The sequence below is a fragment of the Passer montanus genome, unplaced genomic scaffold (assembly GCF_014805655.1).
Source record: "Passer montanus isolate IOZ18808 unplaced genomic scaffold, ASM1480565v1 scaffold66, whole genome shotgun sequence".
Taxonomy (NCBI): domain Eukaryota; kingdom Metazoa; phylum Chordata; class Aves; order Passeriformes; family Passeridae; genus Passer; species Passer montanus.
The window spans coordinates 2,277,905-2,301,265 of record NW_024371704.1 but is presented as its reverse complement, the minus strand read 5'-3'; the positions used below and the strand labels follow the sequence as shown (position 1 = coordinate 2,301,265).

At 43.2% G+C, this 23,361-nt stretch overlaps 1 protein-coding gene across 7 annotated transcripts in view; it reads left to right on the top strand.

The window, feature by feature from the left end:
- The window catches only part of CPS1 (carbamoyl-phosphate synthase 1), a 104,529-nt gene that overhangs the window by 39,243 nt on the left and 41,925 nt on the right, over positions 1 to 23,361 (top strand). For all 7 annotated transcript variants that reach the window (XM_039728672.1, XM_039728676.1, XM_039728670.1 and 4 more), the window contains 8 exons: positions 2,785 to 2,974; positions 3,939 to 4,096; positions 4,854 to 4,982; positions 7,467 to 7,611; positions 7,982 to 8,192; positions 9,240 to 9,438; positions 11,508 to 11,684; positions 16,119 to 16,237. In XM_039728672.1, coding sequence (XP_039584606.1) covers positions 2,785 to 2,974; positions 3,939 to 4,096; positions 4,854 to 4,982; positions 7,467 to 7,611; positions 7,982 to 8,192; positions 9,240 to 9,438; positions 11,508 to 11,684; positions 16,119 to 16,237 — 1,328 coding nt within the window. The remainder of the gene's footprint in view (positions 1 to 2,784; positions 2,975 to 3,938; positions 4,097 to 4,853; positions 4,983 to 7,466; positions 7,612 to 7,981; positions 8,193 to 9,239; positions 9,439 to 11,507; positions 11,685 to 16,118; positions 16,238 to 23,361) is intronic.

Below are 23,361 nucleotides of genomic sequence, written 5' to 3'. Positions count from 1 at the left end.
ATGGAGTTCTTCCTCCTTCACATGGCCATGCAAGAGCTGCTGTGATCTGTGGGCTGATCCAGAAGCAGAGCTTGCCCTTCCTGACCTTGCCTCTGGCAGAGGCATTCAGGGCTGCATGTGAGAGAGGAGTGGCTGGTCAGTCCTGCCAGGGAAAGCTGCAGAACATAGCTGGGAGAGAACAGAGTTAACAGCAGACAGGAGAAATTTATTTTTCCTTGGACTTGTTATTTTTGTTTGATTTTTTGTTATGAATCAGCACTGATTCTCAGTGCTGATGTTCTGATTCTTTCTGCTGTGTGCTGCTGCTCTTGCCTGGCTCTTGGATGCTGATTTATTATAAGAAGGTGCTGATACCAATATTCAGTCCTGGACAGTTAAATGGGTGCTTCTTTAAAAGACTAAAAACTCTTGAGGAGATGGGACTTCACAGTCAGTAAATTTGTATCTGAAAAAGTATTCACCAAAGGTAAGAACATCCCCTGAAGAGCAAGGCCTGGAAGCATCTGTGAACAGCAGACTGGCTTGTGGTCACCTGGAAAATCTTCAGGATAACTTTCTGTGGGGATTATCCCAACTCAGCTGAATACAGGTGGATATTACACAAAAAGAGAAATGCAGCCCTTCTGGAGTATTAATAATTCATTCCTTTAAGTTGTAACAAATGTCTCCATCAGGATGGGTGCCCATTACACAGTTCTCTATGTTTATAAAAAACTCCAAAAGGCAGAAGTTGAAGGAAAGGGTTGCAGGAAGAAACAGCATGTGGATTAAAACCCAACATCCCAAGCAATTGGGCCAGCATGATGTGATATCAATGAAATTTGTCTCAGCACATAGAGAGCATTAATTCTCTCATTAATTTTCCTTCTCATCACTGCTAGTTGATCTTCAAGATACCTTGTCCCCAGATAAGCAGGGAAGAAAGCTGAGATGTGCAGATAGTCCATCTTGTTGGAAAGTGATAAACTTTATCCTCCCCCATTTGTTTCAACAGAATTGTAGCCATGAATTTCTGAATACACTTATTAGAGAAGAACGTTTTGATCTTTTCCCTCACCATCACCATGAAAACTACCCAGTTAAGGATAATTTGTCTAAATCCAAAATATTTTCCATAAGGATTTTATATGTTCTTTCCCTCCCCTGTTCCACACATTTCCAAGGAAAGTGTGCTTCAGTGAAAAGAAAATCCAGCTTTTCATAGGGAAAAAGGTCAGCAGAAATTTACAGCCTTTAAGGCAGTATTTTAAGTTATCAGAGAAAGGAGAGGAAATGTTATCTAACACCTGAACACTGAGAGCTCTGAGTGGGAATCCCACTGCTCCAGGTGAGTTATTTTTTTGTTCCCCCAAAGCAGTGAGACAAACAATCACAAATTTTAAACAAACACAGAAAAATGCTGTGGCATTTTCATGCTTATTGTGAACTGAGGGAAAAGAGCACTTTCTGTACTGAGCCTAGCAACACTTCCATAGCATTTTCTCCAGTCTGTTTCTTTAAAATATTTAAAAAATATTGTTGCTGTTCCTCTTTTCAATGGGTATTGTCATTTTTAACCTTTTAACAGCTTCCATATATATATTCAAAATTACATTTTGAGATGTAATTTGTATCCATAACTAGCATCTTTTGCAAAAGATGTATGTTCGTAGTTCTTCAGCCTTACATGAAGTTGATGGAAATTAGAATGAGCTCCTGTAATGAGGCCACAGCCTTTGCACTTTTCAGTCCACCTTTGCAACAAAGCAGTAGAATAATTTTCTGTGTCTGCATGTCTACTTCATGTGGTTGATGTGGGGTTTTTTTTAAGCTTGGCCACACTCATAATTTTTAGCAAAACTTGGTTGGTTTCCTCATTAGGTGCTGATATTTCAAGAGTGAGGAGGATTGATCTGCCCATCTCTGACTCAGAATTTTCTATTAATGAGCAAACCAACGCATTTCTGTCTGTAACTAAAGAGCAGCAAGACTGTTATAACAGGAAACAGATAAACTTTATTATCTATTATCACTGTGTCAGTTTCTCATCTGTGACAGAGAAAGAGCAGTATAAAAGTTTGGCTAACCTTCATCTTACATAGAAAGGCAGTTTGTCTTTTAATATTTAACAGTATCAAATAAACACTGTTATAACAGGAAACAGATAAACTTTATTATCTATTATCACTCTGTCTCAGTTTATCATTTGTGATAGAGAAAGAGCAGTATAAAATTTTGGCTAACCTTCATCTTGCATAGAAAGGCAGTTTGTCTTTTAATATGTACAGTATCAAATAAAAAAAGTTATGGGATGAGATTTTTAAACTGATAATACCAGGACGATGAAGTGTTTCTATGGAAAGGCAAAGAAAAAGATGTGTTTTTGTTACTAGTTGGTACAAAAATCTGAGAACTTCAAAGATCTACTGCTTGGCAAGAAAATATTAGCTTTTGATTAAATTTTTTTCTTTGTCACCTTTAATCTGACTTCCAAAGGCAGACAGACATGAGTATGCTGCAGTTTGTACCGGTCTCTCCTATATAACTCCTAAATGTGTTAAACAATTTCAGTCAAATTCCTGAGTCATGTGGGAATCTCCATTCCCTCAAGATTCACAGGCACAAAAGTAAATAATTGGCATTGGCTCAGCCTTCAGACCAGAAGTCTGTTGTGGGACAGTACATAATTTTAAAATTCTGCTACTGGTAAACTGCTTGATGAATTCCATCTCTTCTTGCTGGTGCTGCTGCTGCTAACTTTTTCCCCACATGTGCCTATATTTAACACAGATTTTAATTTTTCAGGAAGAAAATGTGAAAGTTGTCCTCATGAATCCCAATATTGCTTCAGTGCAGACCAATGAGACTGGCTTAAAGCAGGCTGATGCTGTCTACTTCCTCCCCATCACTCCTCAGTTTGTCATTGAGGTCATCAAGGCAGAGCATCCTGATGGATTAATCCTGGGCATGGGGGGCCAGACTGCTCTCAACTGTGGTGAGTGTGATACAGGTGCCTTGTCACTCCGTGAAGGCCAAATCGTGGTTTTTATCAAATAACAAGTAAAGTAGTAATAAGGGACAGGACCAAAGGAAATGACCTCCAGTTGCACCAGGGGAAGTTTAGGTTGGATATTAGGAGAAATTTCTTCACTGAAAGGGTGGTCAGGCATTGAATCAATCTGGAAGTGCTCAAAAGGGGTGTGGTTGTGGCACTTGGGGACATGATTTAATGGTCTACATAGTGCTGCTAGGTTAATGTTGGACTTGTTGATCTTAGAGGTCTTTTCCAACCTGGATGATTCCATGATTCTACCACATGTTCTGCAGATTGTGTTTCTGCAGGCATCCAAGCCCCAATGCCTCACACATTGGGCAGGTTCCTGAGGGACAGAGACAGAGATTCCAGCCATGGGGAAGTGAGTCATTCCTAAGCTGTGCATTTAACATTTAATTGCTGTGGATGAGGCCAGACAAGTTGTCAGCTAATCGGATATCTTTTGAATACTTTCTTTGCTCTAAACTTTCTCCTCACACATTGGGCAGGTTCCTGAGGGACAGAGACAGATTCCAACCATGGGGGAGTGAGTCATTCCTAAGCTGTGAACCTAACATTTAATTGCTGTGGATGAGGCCAGACAAGTTGTCAGCTAATCGGATATCTTTTGAATACTTTCTTTGCTCTAAATTTTCTAAATTCTTCTCTGTGAGGGTGATGAGGTCCTGGCACAGGTTGCCCAGAGCAGCTGTGGCTGCCCTTGGATCCCAGGAAGTGTCCAAAGCCAGGCTGGATGGAGTCTGGAGCAACCTGGGGTAGTGGAAGGTGTCCCTGCCCATGGCAGGGGGTTGGAATGAGATGAGCTTTATGGATTCTTCCAACCCAAACCATTCTGTCCTTCTTTAATTCTACAGTTTTTCATTTACTATCAATCCTCAGAACTGTGTCTTGGTTCCCTCTGCAGGAGTGGAACTCTTCAAGCAAGGAGTACTGCAGCAGTATGGTGTGAAGGTCCTTGGTACCTCAGTTGAATCCATCATGGCTACAGAGGACAGAAAGCTTTTCTCTGATAAACTAACTGAGCTAAATGAAAAGATTGCTCCTAGCCTTGCAGTGGAATCGGTAAATCAGATCAATTTGGTGATTGCTATGCTGTTACTGTTGCCCATTTGGCTCAATAAAAATATTTCTTGTTTTGTAGAGTGAAAGCTGAATGCAGCTGTGGATGCTGTAGTGTGTACAGCACTCCTTGGTGATTAATGCTTGGTCACCATGATTTAAAATGAGTGAAAATGCAGTTAAGCACTGCAAAAACCTAACCTAATTTACCAATTGGCGAGAAAAGTAAATTATATTGGGGTGACTCCTGTGCTGCAGCACAAAAGTATGTGACATGTCAGGGGTACTTTTCTTAAATCATATACAAGACATTTAGAGTTGGGATTTGATATCTCCAAAATCAGCATGATTGAACTTTTTCTTGAGAATGGGAGTATGAAAACATAAAATTCAGTTTGGTGGAAAGGTCTGTTCAAGTTTGGAGGAAATCAAACTGGTCTTAACCCCTCCTAAAGACATCCCTGTTTATTTCATGCTGGAGTCTCTGAAGACAGGTCCTGTAAGGACATTGTCCATGGCAGGTGAGCAATGAAGTCCACATACAGCTAAGGACAGAAATCACCACCTTGAGTGCATGTTCCAGTTTTCTGCTATTTGGCAGAAAAAGGGAATATTATAAAGTGAACTTCTATTATTTTCATTTTATCTTCAGACAGTTTAGTGTCTTACTGATGAGATTTCCAGTTAACTTTGTAACCAGACTTGGAGACTACATCTGAATTGCTATCTGGTTCTGGAATGTATTGCCCTCTCCTTTAAGGTTGAAGATGCTCTGAAGGCAGCTGAAAAGATTTGCTACCCTGTCATGATACGTTCTGCCTATGCCCTTGGTGGTCTGGGGTCTGGCATATGTCCTGATAAGGAAAGTTTGCTGGACCTTGGTACAAAGGTATGTCTGGAACTGCAAACTTGGAGAATAGCTGAACATCTGATTTTCTTAAATACTGTTCTAATGTCATAGACGCTGGAATTGTACATACCTTACATTTCATCTTATCTGTAAAATGTTGTCCTGGTTAGGAACTGCCCTCTTTTCATAATTCCTGCTGACAGATAATGAAAATGACTCAATGACAGATCTTTGAAATTCGTGACAAGACATAATTTGAGCAAGTTTTTCAGCAATTTTGGTCTGAAAGGAAATAACTTTGTCTAGATTCACCTACTTCCAAGAGTAAATTATTATGAAGAGTGTAAAGGAAGTGGAAACATTTGAAATGCTGAGTGATAATGTGGTCTTCAGGACAGAAGGCTGGGAGGCTTGGGCCTCTTCTGTGTTTTTGTCAAAAGATAGTAATTCTCCTAGGTCAAAAGCTCATTTAGCAGGATGACAGTGCATAATTTGACAGCTACCAGCTGTCTCTGGCTATGAAGACAGCTCTTTTTCTATAGCAAATCCAGGATTGTTTAAACATTGCTGTGAAAAGTAAACAGATAATTGGGGAAAACAAATCAAAAGCATTTTTTCCTTGTCAAAAATGCAGAATTTTAGCAAATAAAACTCTATCCCTATGGGTTTCTAGAATTCTTGGGTTTTTCTCTGGTTTACTGAATCTCTTAATCTTTCACTTCTCTCTAGAAAGAAATACTGCAGATGTCACTAAGAGCTGTATGTGCAAATGTGTGTTCCTCTTTGTGTTCCTCACCTCTGCTGTTGTGCAAACAGACTTTGGGTCTGGTGTGCTCAGTGCTGAACAAACACTGCTTGGGTGGTGCCAGCTATGGGGGGTTCAGGGGGCAGAACTGGCACATGTGGGAGAGGCAGGAGGGGCAGGAATTCCATCTTACAGATCCATGGTGAGGTTGGAAACATGTCACTTACTCAGGCTCGTGGGCTGTGTTTAGAGGAAGCAGAAATTCACCCATAAACCCTGGGAGTGCAGCTGTCTGACAGGTTTATATCAGAACTTTTTTCAGTAGGAAAACCCTGGTTTTGATCTCCACATTGCGGTCTTTTGGTTGTTTGTTGTTTTGGTTTTTTTTTTTTTTTTTTTTTAAGTAAGCCTGCTGCCCACCAGCATTCAGATTCCTGCCTGCAGGGGTATTCCTAGTTACTACTTCTGCCAGGTGGTGCTTCATTCTAAGTTTGAAGTCTGGCATTTCTACTTGCTAAATGTCATCCCATTAATCATGACTTAATGCTAAAATTGATCTGGATCTCTCTGCAAGGCTGCCTGTCCCTCAGAGAGTTTACAGCACCTCCCAGTTCAGTATTGATATTTCAAAATTTACAGTGAAAACCAATTTGGGTCCTGTTGAATTAAGTCAAATTTGAATGCCCATTTCCAGAGCCCAGCAGTTATGGTTTGTAGTAATTCAGTGAACTGGATTTTCAGGCACTGGACTGAACAGTTTATAATTCAGATAACTGAACACTGGGTGTTTGATAGCACAGCTAGTTCAGCTAACCTGGCCTTGAGGTTGTGTCTGCTGAGTCTGCTCCATTGAGTGAGAGAAGGATACAGGAGCATCCAGGACTGGTTTGCAGGAGTGGTTAGGTGTTCCTGCTACGTCCCCATCAGGTCAGTGCCTGCTTAGACCAGTGTGAAGTGCCATTCCTTCAACTCTTTTTCTATGGGTGATTTTGGCAACTGAGCTAAGGGCAGTGTTTAAGTAACAGCTTGAGTTAATGACAGATGGGAGCAGACTGAAGAGCCAGTTCATGGGCAGCATTATAACAAGAAGCTTTGCTAAAGGATGGATTGATAATGTGCCCATCACTTTCTAGGGTTTTAAGCAAGTATTGATTAATGTTTTCTATCTGTTAATATTAAAGCCATGTATTCGCTTAGATTATGCTCATTTACCAACAAACTGCATTTTTCATTTTTGCCTTGTATGCTGAGGAATACTTTCAGGATTAGTTTAAGAATAAATCATAACCCTTGCCTCTGGTTACTATGCCAATGACAAGCAGCATTATTAATGCTATTAATTACATAGTGTTTGCTGGCACCTACACTCCCATCACTCAGTCATTGTGCTTTTTGCAGTGCTCTCCTATTCAAGTCCTCAGGGCTGCCCACATAAAAGCATGTCTGTTGCATGATTGAAGCCTTAAATGTTCTTCTAATTTTATTTGTTACTTGTATTCTGTTGTAAACACACATGCCCAATCTTTTTTTTTCCCCATCATATCACATACATATTTTCAAGTGTGCCTTTCAAATCACAGTAAAGCGATTTTTAAGGAGGAGAGAATAGAAAGTGCTTGTTATCAATATTATGAACTTATTTTCCTATTTCATTTGGTCTGGGATGTCTGGAGATAAGTCTTAAATGTGAATTATGGTCTAGTAAGGGGTTTGGTGCTGGTTTTTGGGGGAGTGTTGTGGGGGTTTTTTGGTGTTTATTTTCCCCAACCTCTTCCTAGGCATTTGCAATGACTAACCAAATTCTGGTGGAAAAGTCAGTGGTGGGCTGGAAGGAGATAGAGTATGAAGTTGTGAGAGATGCTGCTGATAACTGTATTGCTGTCTGCAACATGGAAAACATTGATGCTATGGGAGTCCACACAGGTAGGCTTGGGCAAAGGTTGGCTCAGTGACTTTTTATATGCAGCGCTGTTCTGCCTGGTGTTATTGACAGAGCTTTGTGATTGATAAAGTGGGCTAGAAAAATACTGTTCAGGTCCTGAATACAGCCAGATAGGGCGTGAAACAGTCTAAACCTACACCTGTGATTGTGTTTTGCATAAGATTCCCTAGCCTGTCTCCAGCTCTGGGCTTCTGACTATCTGTGCTTTTCATCAGCTGTGCATGCACAAGTTGTAATCTCTGGTAATGTCATTACTGGTAGTGGGTTAGCAAAGGCAGTGACTTGTGTGGCCACAATTTGCTGCTCCTGAGCCGCTTCTCATTGCCTTCTCTGCTACCTTGTGACAAACAGGAGATTCTGTTGTGGTGGCTCCAAGCCAGACACTCAATAATGAGGAGTTTCAGATGCTGAGGGATCGTGCCATCAAAGTTGTCCGACACTTGGGCATTGTGGGAGAGTGTAATATCCAGTTTGCTCTGCATCCAACTTCCCTGGAGTACTACGTCATTGAAGTTAATGCCAGACTCTCAAGAAGTTCAGCTTTGGCCTCCAAGGCAACAGGGTAAGATTGTTTTAAAAAACCAAAATCTTCCTGAACAAACAAATGAATAAACAGAAAAAATGAGGAGAGTAGAACAGAAAGAGACAAGAAGGGATTTGGATCAATGTATTATTTAAATAAGTGACAGCTACAAGGAAAAACAATTGCAGCATCTGCCTTCCATGTAGTTAAAACATGGTGGTGTAGCCCACATTTTCATCAAGGAAGACTGAAGATGGCTGCAGAGAGAATTCTGGAGCAGTCAGGTCAGTAAGGTACAGATTTCTGCATGGGAAGCTTCTATGAACAGCTCTTGTCAGCATCTGTTTGGTTTGACCCTTGGAGAGCTGGTCCTGCTGGGAGATGGAGCGTGGGGTTAGTGAGCCCTCCAGGTCATTCCAGCCTGCTGATGCTGTTACTACAAATGGGAAAGCTCCCAGGAGGTGTGTGTGTGGGAGCCTAATCCTTGCCAAGCACATCCACTGTATCCATATGTTGGCTGCAAATCATCTCTGGGACCCAGAGGGCAGAGTTATTAATGAGCTGTCTGTCAGATTGATGCAAATGGCATTGCTAGCTGCCTTTGTTTTGTTGGCTAATCATAAACTAATCAAGATAAGGATGGTCAAAGCAGGCTGTTTAAAAATTGGCTTCTTAATTGCACTTTGCAGATGCTGTTGAGAGGCACAAATTAATCTCTAATTTGCAGTTCTCAACAACTCTTATGGTTATTTAAGACCCATAGCAGGCTGGATATAAACCATGTTGTTGGACAGTGGGTGTTTGATTGTTTTCTTTTTCGATGACAGACTTGCAGCTAAACATATCTGTGGACGTGACAGCTACTGAAAGGGGTGGCATGGTGGATAAAAAAACAAGTCCCAGATCTAGGGAGGTAGCTGTGCAATGTGTTGAGGTAGGAGGCTGGGTGGGTCCTGCTGTACTTGAGACCAGGAGCCTTCCCTTGTGTTGAGGAGGGATGATCACCTCACATCTGGATCCACTCCTGGGATTTGCAAACGCAAAGTTCCTTCCACTCTACTGTTCTCTACTTCTCCTCTCTGACAGGTATCCGTTAGCATTCATTGCTGCCAAAATTGCCTTGGGGATTCCCTTGCCAGAAATCAAGAATGTGGTGACAGGAAAAACCTCTGCTTGCTTTGAGCCCAGCCTGGATTACATTGTGACCAAGATACCCCGCTGGGATCTGGACCGCTTCCAGCACACCTCCAACCGGATTGGGAGCTCCATGAAGAGTGTGGGAGAGGCAAGTGCAAGACTACCACCTTCCATTCCACCACTTCTCTTACTTGGAAACCCTCAGAGTGTCTGTCTTCAAGGACCTAATGAATTGGAGGATATATATAAGCTCAAATGATTTTTATCCAATACTATAATTAATGGAAATTAGTTAGGACTGTGTAATGTTGGATATCACAATATGGTTTGACTCCTAAAGGAAGAGATCACTATGGATCACCTGGGGTTGACTTCATTCCTAACACTCACTGCAGGGCTCTCAGTTATTTTTTTTTAGTTTGAGGTTCTGTAGTGGTGGTTAATTACAGTACAATTTCAGGAGTAGTAGTGTGTTTATATTTTCAGTGGTGCCCATCATCTACAGCTTTCCGTTCTTCCTGAATTATTTGTCCTCTGTGTTGAAACCATATGCCAGATGTCAGCCTGTTTCTTCCCTTGAAATCCAAACACAAATTGTCATCTTGCTCTCAAGTTTTGACTTCTTTTAGAGATGAAGTCTCTTACCACAGATTTTAAGATGTCTGGACAGTAACAGTATTTTCAGACCATGTTTTAAGAAGAGGAAAATGAGACAAAATCACCAAATTACCCACTTAATTAGTTAATTACATATCAGCTACCAAAGTAAAATAATTATTTGTGTATTTTTTCAGTTGTCTTTTAAAATAGTTATTTTATTAAATTATTTTGACATGCAAGATGTTCCTAATATCATTGTTGCCGTTGAACAAGAGGTCTTCATCACAACTGGAAAGATTAATTAGAATTTGATCTTCCATTGGCAGGTTTGGCTTTAATGGTAATGAGATGGGTTTTTTGTTTTCATTGAGGTGATGTTTCCTGATGTTAACCCTCTCTGCTTAGGGGTTTTGGGACTGTTCTGTAGAACTGGAGTTCCTAAATACAGTTGCACCATCAGCTGTGGAACTTCCTGGCCATAGACATTTGCAGAAGGAGATGTTGAGTCCTTCCCGTGTTGATATGCCACAGAAGTGCCTGAACCTGTGTCCTTTTCCAGGCAGGACAGACATACAGGGAGAGAGTCAGTGCTCTAACAGGGCAGGTGAGCTGAAGCAGGGATGGAGAAGCCCAAGGGATGCAGTTTGCAGCTGGTGGGGGAACTCAGCAAGAATGTTAATCTGCAGGACCTGTGGGTAGGAGATGGAGCCTTTGAAGCAAAGAGTTTCTTGCCACTCTATTAGTATGGAACAGTCATCTCCCCAGGCCTGAACTTGAAGCCAGATTGCAGCACCTACTGCATTTTTATTAATTGTATGCTCTGGTCTGGCTTTTTCTGAGCTCTGTTGTGCTGGGCAGTGGGCCTGGAGCTGTGAGAAAAGAGAAAGCGATGTTATTTTTTCTTTTGACATTTTTCAGCATTGTATTTGAGAAGATTTTTATGCTGTTAAGGTCTCACTGCACTGGGAAATAAAAATGTAAAAGTTTGAGAAAGAGCTCTGTTACCTCACAGATTTCTAGACAGAAAGGCTTGTTTTCTTATTAGATACTGTGTCAGGACTGAAGGAGGGAAACCCCTTCAGTGCTGCTACACCAAGGAGGAGTAATCATTTAAGAGAACCCTCACAGGGGAGAGTTATTGTTAAATGTAATTTAAAGGAAGCAGAAGCAGGTTTCTGCTGAACCTTAAAATTCACACTGTGAATTTCTATCTCTAACAGGCTGTTAAACACAAATATTCTTTTATATTACTATACCCATGCTGCTGCATAATGTTTCCGTCTACCAGAGTGCTTCCCTTAAAGCAGTTTACAGAGGAGAGCAGCATTCTCCTGTGTGTTACAGACAGGGAAATGGAAACCAAAAGTGCAATAGTCCACCAAAACCAAAAAACCAACCAGTCACTTGTCTTGAGCTCCCCACTGATACCATGAGCAAAGTCAGATCTAGAAGTGGAGCTACCAAGGCTCAGTCAGCAAGACCGTCTTAGGGAGGAGTCCCAAGGCTACCGTCTGTGTGTGTGCTTGTCTTTGTGGCTGGAATTCTCCCCACCCTGTTGCTCAGGGCACAGCCAGGCTCGGCTCACTGTGGCTCATGTGGATGTGCTCTCCCTTACAGGTCATGGCTATCGGACGCACGTTTGAGGAGAGCTTCCAAAAGGCCCTGAGGATGTGCCACCCCTCAGTGGATGGCTTTGTTTCACAGCTGCCTATGAATAAAGCCTGGCCAGCCACTGTGGATCTCCACAAGGAGCTCTCTGAGCCATCCAGCACTCGGATATATGCAATAGCCAAGGTAACAAAAGATAGAAAGACCTTGACCTTCTGTCTTGGTTTGAAAAGAGAGGTGTCTGCTAAGGAAGGCAGGAGCCTCTCTTGAAATGGAAAATGTAAACCCCCCTCCTTCCAAGTTACTATAATTTTGAAACTAAGGTGCTTTCAGGCAAAGATATGGTAACAGATGGGAAAGAGAATACACAGCCCCACTAACGTCTTTCAACCTAAGACACCTACGTCCCTTGAATTTCAGCTACAGGGTTGGGTCAACTGAGATGACAAAGGCCAAGTATTCTTCATTCCCTTGCTTCCCTCTGTCAAGCTCACTGGGAACACTTTGAGTAGGATTCTTGCTTTCTGCATCTTCCATGTTCAGGAAATGTGTTTGCCTTTTGGGGGTACAGTCTTAGCCTGTGCTCACTGCATTCAGCATCACGTGCATTCTGGTGTCCTGTTACTTTAGTTCATATCTGGGTGCTGGTGGACACCTGGATCACTTTCCTCTCCTATGAGATTAAATTTGTCTGCTAAGCATTGGCTAGTGTTCAGCCCTGTTTTATACCAGTGTAAGTGCCAGTCAAAATTAGTGAGTTTTGCAAATTACAAAGGAATAAATGAAGATTCTTTTGAGAGCTGAAACTAAGGATGATAAAGAATGGCAAACTACAGTGTGTGAGAGCACTGTCTACTTGCAGTGGTTGGATTGGTATGGGCTTGAAACTAAAAGAACTACACAACTCTGTTAATTTTCACAGACAAGAAATCCCCTGTTCTTCAAAACCAGCTGAGCTTCCTGTAGCATTCTTTTGACCCCTCTCCTGTCACACTGGTCAAATCACTTCAGCCTTGAAGGTGCCTGTGAAGAGGGAGTGTTATTGTAAGGGGACTTGGGTGCAAATTTATTTCTACCTTTATCTTCCCAATGTTTACCTGTGTTTGTCATGTGGTAAATGTAGGGTTAGTTACTTTAGAAGGTAGGTGCAATTTCACACTTTGGTTTTGCTGCAGGTAACATCTCCATATATCCACACCCTCTACGAAGAGAAGGGCACAGCTGTCTTTTACAGCTCCTGCTTACCTGGATGGCTTGATTTTATTTTTTCTAAGATTGCAAACCTTCCTGGCAGGGAATGCCCAATTACTGTTTTTTGTGCCCCTGACTTTGTGTGGTGGAGTCTTTAAGCCCTTTGTGCTCATGTGTAGGTACATCTCGTTCCACCTCCACATGAGTGAGGAGCTGAGCCTGTGCTGTGTTAGTTAAAAGGTTTTCACTAGCTGTTCCTCTTATAAATGGCCTGAAGAAAAATCAGAAAGTGTTTTATAAATGTGTGGCTTGTCCAGCTGTTCCCTCTTGTTTTTCAAGCTGGGAAGTGCATGTCTGCATCCTCCAGCAGCTGTGTTTGGTCTTTATTACAGCCTTTTTCTTGTGACTGAGAGAAAAACCTTCCTTCTTGAGTCTCTGAGTGGTTCAGAGAGATTTTATGAAAGATTAAAATTAGACCCATGTTAACACAGGGCATCTGGGGAGATGAAGGTGAGTTTGGGTCCCACTGAACACTGGGTGTTCCCAGCTGCTGGTATTTTCACTGGGATCTGTTAGAAAATGCAAGTCCTGCCTTATAAAGAGTTGCCTCTGCCCAGCACAGTACACAAATTTATCCCCATTAATAACTGAGGCAAGCAGTACAAGTAAGAGGTGCTGCTGGCACCTGGGGCTGTTTGCATGGGAATCCCTTCCCAGCTTGTTGACCTTTAAAAGCCAACAGTAAGTCCCCACTAGCCATCAGCTCCATTTGAAACAGGATGGACCTTTGTTATATTTTGTATGTTTTCTCCTCTCCTCCCCGCTAGTCAGCCCTCCAAGGCTTTTTACCTTTTTTACTTTTTCTCTCTCCTTTGCCTGTTAGATGATGACAACAGCAACTGTTCAGGTGCAAGGAAAGGGAGTTCAGCTGCCATTCAGAGCTATTGCTGTTGTAATGGGGCTCCCTGTTGTCATGTAAAAGAAGGCACAGGAGAGAGGCTGACATAGATGAGACTTGTTCCTTGGCTAGAGTGGGAGTGCTGCAAGGATGGAACAGCCTGATGAGCAGGGATGCTCAGCTTGTGTCAGGTGTTTTCTGCTGCTCTTAAGTTTATGTACAAGTGGCCTCAGAAGGCTTAGGCTGTGGAGTTGGTGCATGCTCTGTTTCACACCAGGGCCCTGGTCTCCTAGCTGTCCACACTACAGATGTGCAGTTTGCACTTGTGTTGCTGCCCACAGGCAGCTAAATACTTTCTTTGGTGAGGAGCCAGGATGGAACTGAAGCAACAAGGGTGCTGTCCCTAGATAAAGCCTAGGCAGCTGAGCTGCCCTTCATTGCTTGGCCTGGAGGCCAGGCTTGCTCCCTGGCTCTTGGTGTAGAGGCAGTCCTGTAAGCCCCAGTTCCTACTGGATGGGATGCTCTTGAAATTGAGCAGAACTCTAAAGTCACACTGTCCTGCTGTGTTTCTCTCCTCCTGCTTCCATGGTGGGTTTTGGCTGTACTCCTTCATGTAGGTTGGAAGAGAGGAAATCCACTGGAGTTCAGGGCCTCCCTGAGCAAATTCTACACAGGTGCCTGGAAATCTGATTTGCCCCTGGAGTGTGGTGATAGGGAGCAAGAAATGTCTGCAAACTCACTCTTGTATCTGTCTCCAGATTTATGCAACAGGGATGAACATGGTTGCTTTTCTCTGCCCCTCCTCTGATGAATGGGTGGAAGGGATAAATTTTTTTCAGTTTCCTTTGTAGATCCCTGGGACTTCTAAGTAAAGTGTTCTAACCAGCTTAAGAGTGTCTGGTCATGCTGCCTGTGTGTGTGTGGCTCAGGGACCATTGACTGAGCACTGGAGATCATGAAGATGTGCAAGTCTGCATGTGTTTTGTAAAAATAGATGGACCTGAAAGGAAAAAAGACCTGCTCACATCCCACTAATGTGGCAATGTGACCTCACCCTCCAAGCACTAAAGAATCAGGATGGGAAGGACTCCCTACCAGTTGCCTCATACCAATAGTGTACCAAAGACTTGGTATGTGCCTGGGTACTCTAAAAGAGCAAAAAACATGTGTTAGCGGTTTTCACCACAGGAAATTCCAGTGAGCAGTTGTCACCTCTCAGAGCAACAGGGTAATTGCAAGAGCTCACTGGGAATTCTTTAGGAAAGGCAGAAGGTGGTGACAGTATTTTGCAGAGAGCTGCCACCCATCCCTTGTCCACTTCACTCTCTGGAGTGAACCATTTCTCTGAGCTGGCAGAAGATCTCCCCATTGCTGAAAACCCATGGTGATGGTACCAACATTGTTGCCCAGATTTTGTAAATTAGGGGAATAATGCTGGGGTGCAGTGGACCAAGCTCATTCCTGGATTAACTCTGGAATTTTCTTCAGTGGCATTGCTCTGGCTTTGTTCCAGGGATGCTGCCCTGCAAGAAAACAATTAAGCATGGTAAGAAATTAATGAGCCTGATTACTTTAGCTCAGCAAAGATACCGTGCTGGCATTATCATTATGGTTGATTACAGTTGCTTTGTCAGGAGAGTTGTAACTGTACACCACTGGTGAGACCCGAGAAATTGATAGAAGATACGATATATCATATTGAGGGCTCTCTGAGGTGCTGGGGTTTTTTAATATTATGATGTTTTGTAACTCATTGTCTTATGAATAATATCTCTGTGGGATTCTTTTTTACCTCATAGCTGTAAATAATTGATTTAAAAAAACCCCATCAATAACCCCAGCAAGAAAGAAGGGAAATGTGAATGGTCTTGACATTATCTTGAGGTAGAGTGAGAGAACCTAGAGCTGTGCTGTAGCTGCAAGCATCACCCAGGACCTCCTGCCTCTGCCTTGCTTCAGAGGTGATGCAAGGATGCAGGGCCACAGGCTTTGATTCAGTCCTGTATTTCAAGGGTGTATCAAGATTTATGTTCCAAAGCAAAATGTTCACAGCTGAGAATCTGGAGCTTCCTGTTTTATATTTGCAGCTAGGAGGTTGGCAGTGGGCCTGAGATTTAGGCAACTTGAGTGGTGAGAGGTGTGCAGATGGAGGATTGGTCACTGCAGCCTGAATGTGGCTCCCTGTAGTTAGCTGAGCACGTTCTCAGTGGCCACCCAGCCCAGTTGCCATCAGCTTGTCTGGCTGCTGGTCCTGTGGAAAGCAAATTACCTCTCTCACAGAAAGAGAAGCCAGCTTTTGGAACCAGAGCACAGGAAGAAGTGGCTGTGGCCTCCCTGCACTCCTCATGGGGCACAGTTTCTGTTGCTGCAGGAGACAAGGTCAGGAGGTAGATGAACATTTGATTTGTACAGCTTGATCTACATAACTTTTTTTCTTTATGATCTATACTTGCTGCTAGCTGTTTGCAGACTAGACCTGTATTTGTGCAGTGTGTTAAAGAGGCTGTTTGGTGCTGTCCTGTTTTTGGCAGGCCTTGGAGGATGAAGTCCCCGTGGATGTCATTCACCAGCTCACAGCCATTGACAAGTGGTTCCTGTATAAGATGCGCAGCATTTCCAACATGGAGAACATCCTAAAGGACCTGAACAGGTAAAGTCCTAGGACACAGCAATTCTTTTGGTAATCCTACTCAGAAACCTGTGGTAAGCATAGATGCAGTCAATGCTGAGAAGTTGATTCAAGTGCTTGGAATAAACAAGCTCACAGCCATTGACAAGTGGTTCCTGTATAAGATGCGCAGCATTGCCAACATGGAGAAGATCCTAAAGGACCTGAACAGGTAAAAAAGCCTTGTCCTAGGACACAACAATTCTTCTGGGAATCCTGCTCAGAAACCTATGGTAAGCGTAGATGCAGTCAATGCTGTGAAGTTGATTCAAGTGCTTGGAATAAATGGTGTTGTCTTAAAACCCAGTTCACATTCTCAGTCAGCAGAAGTTTTTGAGCACACTCTTTTTGGTAAAACAGCTCCTTGGATTATGGAAGCTATGGTTTATTATGGAAAATCCTCAGGATCTCTGAGGCTAAGACTGGGAATGTGGATGGCCTGTGATGAGTAACTCATGTACCTAGGATGGAGTTATCTTTCAAACTCAGCACTGGACTTGTCCTGACTTACTGCACCTGAGGGTCACATACAATGCATTTTATTTCCAGCCTGGACTATTGATTTTTAAGCCTTTCTGCTTTGCTGTGATCATGCAATATGTGTTAGTACTGCTTTTGTACCACGCTTTCAAACACCGATGCTTCCAGACCTATTTAAATATAAATCTTCTTCCTTCAAGAAAAATGACCATACAAAAGCCAACAGGAAAGATAGCGGTAAATTAAAGGAGTGAGCTATATTTCAGTTCAGACTCTTGCTGACTTGAGCTTTCCCTTCATGTTTTACGAGGCTTGGAGAGCCTCTTTGCTGAGTTATTGGCCGAGTGTTGTTGGCTTTTGTGCCTCGGGTACCCGTGGTGCTCACTCGTGTCACCACACGATGGCACTGGGAGCGCAGTGGAGGCAGGAGCTCTGAGCCGCTCCTGATTTCACCTGCCACATCCCTGCTTTTAATTGAGCAGCTCTCGCTCGCCCTTGCACCCTGAACAAGCGGGATCTGGAGCCAAACAAAAATAAATGTGGAGAGAGATGTGGAAGAAAAGGAGTAATGTGATTACGCTCGCCCTTGCACCCTGAACAAGCGGGATCTGGAGCCAAACAAAAATAAATGTGGAGGAAAAGGAGTAATGTGATTATTTGCAGAAAGCTGTTGTTTGGCTGCAGAAGTTTCCGTGCTCTAACATCTATGTCACATGGTATTTGTATCTGGCCTCTTAAACATGTATGTGCAGCTCCTGAGGGGGAAAAACAACATATCCAGAATCAGTTTGAGCTTGTCACTGTTGGAGTGGCATGCTCTGGAATGAGGCCCCAGAGGCTGGTTGCATCCTCAGCTGTATAAATCCAGCATCACTCCACAGAGGCTGATCTTCCTGAACCCTCCTATATCCCTGAGGTTGCTTTCCCTTTCTCTGCAGTGGGTGGCAGAGAAATGTGCTTTTCCCTTCTCTGCAATGGGTGGCAGGTGATTATAGGACCAGTGAGCAGGTGGTACCACTCTACACAGTTTTTCATCCTTGTGGTGCCCAGGCAGCAGGCTGAACAGGCAGCTTGCTGCAGAGAGCCCTTGCACAGTATCCAGCCTTGCATTTTTATCAGACACAAGCAGTGCTGTGTCCCTTGGAAGTGGATTCTTGCAATTCAAATCAGATTGTGGGTGGTATCATAGAATCACAGAATGGTTTGGGTTGGAAGGGTCCTTAAAGATTATCTAGTTCTAGCCCACTGCCACGGGCAGGGGCACCTTCCACTACACCAGGCTGCTCCAAGCCCTGTGCAGCCTGGCCTTGGACATTTACCGGGATCCAGGACCAGCCACAGCTTCCCTGGGCAACAATGCCAGGGCCTCCCCTTCCTCACAAGGAATAATTTTTTTGTAATAGCTAATCTAAATATTTTTTCTGGCCGTGTGAGCCTGTTCCCCTTCATCCTGTTACCTTTTTTGCCCTAAAACCATGAGCCAGACACAGTTAAGGTGATAAAAGGGGCTATCTTTGTAAGGATCCTTAGAGGCACAATTCACCGGGTAGAAAACACCAGAGATGCACACACAGCATAATATGTATACAATTTTTATAGGTTTTGCAAATTAGCATATCTGACAAGAATCTCCAATTAGAGACATAAGTAGTGAGGTTATTCCCCCCTGGTTCAACCTTCTTCAAATTGCCTGTCTTTTAGATAGGAACTAAATTTTGTTTATGAAAATGTGTCAGAGATATGGCTTTGCAGAGAATCTAACCTTGGACCCACAGCTTGGAGCTGCTGGGGAATTTATTTTGTCTTTCTGTCTAATAGAGTAGGTAAAATACTAGCTACAAATACTATGATAGGCTATAGAGCTAAAAATAAATGTGTGAAGAATACAGGTAATATATAAAAGAAAAAAGGTGGAAATCAATTTGCCATCACTGTCACTCCATGCTCTTTTAAAAATCTCTCTCCATCTTTCTTTATTGGAAGGCTGCAGTTAGGTCACCCTGAATCCTTCTCTTCTACAGGCTGAACATCTGAAGTATCTTACCCTCATTGACTCATCAGTGCAAATTTTCACTGCACTAGAATTGCTCACACTTTTGCAAGAAACCTGTCTTACCTCCCAGCCAGCATTGGAGGGAGGGGATGGGCTGTCCAGCTGCATTACATTGAAGGCACAAAGGCAAAGAGCCAGGGAAAAACACTTGGGACTTGAACTAAGAGGCCAGTCCAGTGAGCCACATCAGGAAACAGATCTCTGCCATGGCCAGGGGAAAGCTAATTGAGTGATGCAGATGAGACTTGGCACACATGTGCTCTTCCTGCAGCCAGCTGTTTCCAGTCCCCAGCATGCCTGGCACGGGTTCTACCTGTGCTACAGAATAATTTCCAGTTGAAAAGAATGAGAGGTGATGCCATCACTGCTTTAAATCTTTCTGTTAGAGTACAGTTACCAGAACCAGGAGTAGTTGCCCTGTTCCTGGGCATTGCTGCTGGTTACAGGCTGTTTGGATGGATCCACCCCTTCCTTTCTGTCTCTGTGCTGCTTTGGGGGTTCTTTGCAGTGAGGTTTTGAATGCAGTTCGAGTAACAAGTTGATTTGGTCCCTGCAGAGCTGTTGTAGAGACTGGTAACAAGGAGCTGGTCTCTGCCAAGAGGAAATTAAGAGCTAGAATGAGTGGGTGTGACACACAGATGGGGAAGGGGGATCAGAGGCAGGTGAAGGCCTTTGAGAGCAGTTCAGGAAGCAGCTCTCACACACCACATGCTGCATTGCATCCTTGCCACGTGCAGGGATTCAGAGGTGAGCAGAAAATCTCACTGATCCATGCAATGGATCTGCTTACACTTGTGAGAGGCTCTGTGGAATAATGTAGTGCTGAGGGAAAAACTTCTGCCCTATAAATATTTGTGCATTCTCTGGGGTGTAGAGGCAAAGACAACTTTTGTAGGGACTGGGAAGAGCATCCTCTGCCCCATTTACCTTTGTCCCATTGAACTTTTTTCTAGAGAAGGTTTGGCCTCGTGCTGGGTGGGACTGTATAGCTCTGTCATGCTGCAGCAGTGGTTCCATTTCTGCCTCTGGACTCTCTAGGATGGAGAAGTAGTTGTTTTGGAGATATGATGTGGCTGCAGCAAAGCAAATGACCTGAGTTGAATTGGGAAAAGAAAACCATTTTGAGCATACTTGTGAGAATAACAATACCACAGACATATCAAACATGTGCCTCTTCTGTTTCTCCTGTGACCTTACTTTTTTTTTTTTTGGAAACTTACATTTTGAGGGGGTTGTTGTTGTTGTCTGACTAATTACCTTTTATACCTGCAGTGTAATTTTAACTTCAACCTTCCCCACCATGCACATAAACAAATAAAACCACTTGTACACGTTCGCATGGAAAGAGCAAGCACCGTCCCATGCTGTCAGTGCATTATAGGTGATGCTGTATGAAGCAGTGGCAGTGCATTAGGATGTGCTATTATCTGGGAATTATTTCCCTAGGTTTGGCCTTGCCAGTCCTGTAAGTGAAAAAGGGTCTGGAGAGACCCTGCTGGCCTACTGACTTTTCATCCCACTGACAGCTCATGAAAGAGGTGGAAGGCTTAGAAGAAACCTCTAAGGCATACTTGACTAGGCCTAGGTGCAAGGGAAAACCTCTTTTGGAATTTACATCTGTTCTTTGACTGTTTGTAGTGAAGATTTGTTTGCATGTAGCTGTGATTATTTTTATTTGTTCCTAATTTTGGGATCCTTGAAAACAGTGGCTATGTGCAAGGAGGATGTACAACAAACATGATTAAATAGAGGTAAAGAGGTAGGCAGCTATGGTGAAATCATCACTTAGGCCCAAGTGACATGGGGACAAAAGCCTTGTTGAAAATCAATAGGACTCGTGTTCCTAAGTCACTTAGGTATTTCTGTAGCAGTGGAACCTGCAATTGATTGTATTTGCCATCACTTGAGAGCTGCTAGGGATGGGGGAAAGGTAGAGGTAGTGGGGTCAGGTTCACTGCTGGAGAAAATTCAAGTAAAACCCAGGAAAGTCATCTTTCAGCAGACAGAAGAGTGAGTACATTGCCCAAATAAAAGCATTTCAGTGTTTATTAAAGGCTGTAAAGTAGAATTCAATTGAGGAAAGAGGAGTATAATAAACCACCATTGTGAAGAGCAAAGCACAGAGATGGTGAGCTTGCCCAAAGTCTCAAAGACAGCCTGGCAGTGCAGTGACTTGAACTCTGTCACCTGAAATGTCAACTCTTCAAATTAACCTTAATAGAAACAGCAAATCATCTTTTTGGCAGACACTGAACTAGCCAGCCTGCTAACAGGGGGAAATTATGGCACTAATCATATTTTGATAATTTTATGCCATTGAGCTTTGCTTTCGAGGAAGATATGTCCTTGCTTTGTGGGTGTTGTGAGGAAACACCTCCTGGCCTGTTGTGTGCTTGAAAGGAGTAAGTGCAGTCCTGACTGTCACTCTCACCATTCCCAAAAAAGACATGGGCTAATAAAGGGGAAAGACTGGGTGCTCTGCTCAGTTACCCATGGGAGAAGGTGTTTATTGCAAAGGCCTTTTGGGAGCCCGTGTCCCTGGGTACCTGCAAGGTGTGCTTTGAAAGCTGTTTGTTGGAAGCCTGGCTGTGGTGGAGCAGGCACAGAAATACAGGTGCTGGAATGAAAACTGGCAGCAGCAGGTGAGCTGGGAAGCACTGCAGGGAGGGACACTCAGGCCATCAATAACCTGGGCTCTTTCACAGGGCCTCTTGCACCCCCACTTTTCTCAGCAGAGTTTTTGCTGACCCATGTCCTTTTGGGACAGGCGTGGCACACAGCACTTGTGTGGACATCCAGCAGAGCAGGTGCAGTGATGGGAAATGAAGCTGTGCTGATTTATGCAGTTTGAGCAGCTGTCCCTGACATATTTGTAGTGCTCCTCTCTAGCTAACTGGAAAGATTACTTTTGTCTTCTTTGTGAACTGTAGGGCAGGAAAGGCTTGGGAACAAGTTCAGAATGCAGTACATGAGGAGAATAAAATACAAGCAGCTATTCAGCACTGTTGTTTGTGCTTTGTGTGGATCTAACATAAGATGCTTTCTATTTGTCTTGTAGAGCCACTGGTAATAATTTTGCAGCTGTATTTTCTTCCAAAGCAGCTGTACATTTGTGAAAATGCAATATGTATGTTTTCCTTGATGCAGAGGATATACAGGCATTGCCTCAAAAAGCCATTGGGGAGCCTATGAAATCAGTATTACAATGCTAGGAGCAGGGCAGTCTGTACCATGGCATCTCAGCAAAGACCTCAAAGCTCTCTTTTACCAGGGACAGAAAATAGGTTTTCAGGAAACATCTACAACCCATTTCTTGGCTGTGTTTTGGTGTGAGCTGCTGCTGCTTTAGCTCACTTAATCTTGTGAGTGAGTCATTCAGGTCTTAGGGCACAGTGTGAGGTTCATGTTACTTAAATCAAGATGTCCACAATGAGATTTATTAGCCCAGGGACCAGAATGTTAAAGGTGCAGAGAGCTGGAGTGACAATTGCTCTGTGAATGAGATTTGTTGGTTTACAGCTCCTGCTTCCTTAAACACTCCTTTGACATATTTTTGTCAGTCATCTCCTGTGTTTTGTAGGAGGAGAAAACTGGTAACAGTCTGTCTCCTTGAGAAGAGGAGCAGGGAGAGAATTTATACCGTGATCTCATTATTTTAATTGTTAACATGTTGAAAATCTTGTAAAACATCAGAAGTAATCAAGGAAACCACTAGGAACCTTGAAGCAGAGCAGGACAGTGAGGAAACAAGAAAGTATATGCTTTTGTACAAAATTTCAGCCTGAAATTCAGCAGGTTTTTGAAACCCTGCAGGCCTATGACTACTGAGAAAGGAAGATCTCTCTCAGGACTGGACTTAATGCATTTTCCTTTCAGCACTTCTTACTTTTGGTCCACTCTGCTTGCTACAGCGAAACTGGGCTTAAAGTTTAGTCCGGGCTTAAATCCCTTCAGACTTGGGAGGAGCTGAGTGCAAGACCTGTGGGCTGAGCTGCTCACCTTTGCAGCTCCTCTGTGCATATCCAAGCCACATTTGTAGCTTCTGGGATGAGGCAGGGAGGAGCCTGTGAGCTTGCAGGGCTCATGTTAACTGGGACACAGCACGCTGTAATTGTGTCCCAAATGCTCCCAGCTCAGGCTGTGGCTCTCAGCTCCCAAAATGTTCCTGATCCTTTTGATCAAGACCCATTTACATGGGTATAAACTTGACAACATACCTGAAAAGAACCAGAGGCTGATCTGGGAGACAAAAAGAGTGTTTCTGCTGCTGGAATCTTTATTGGTGGGTCAGGTGAAAGCTGGTCAAGCGGAAGAGAGGGCTCTGCTGAAGTGAGCAGGGGTCTCCTGATAATTTCAATGCTGTCAGTGTTCCTCCAGTCAGTTAATAGATTTCTCCAGGTTCTCTGTGCCAGGTGAAAATTTCCTCATTAAGCAGAATTTATTCCATTTTCTCTTATCGTTTATTGTCAAAGAAGTGAGTGGATGGAGTTCCAAAGATGACAGGGTGGAATTTTAAATTAAAAGCAACTAGAAATCAACACTGGAAGCAGAAACAGTCACAAGCAAGGTTGGG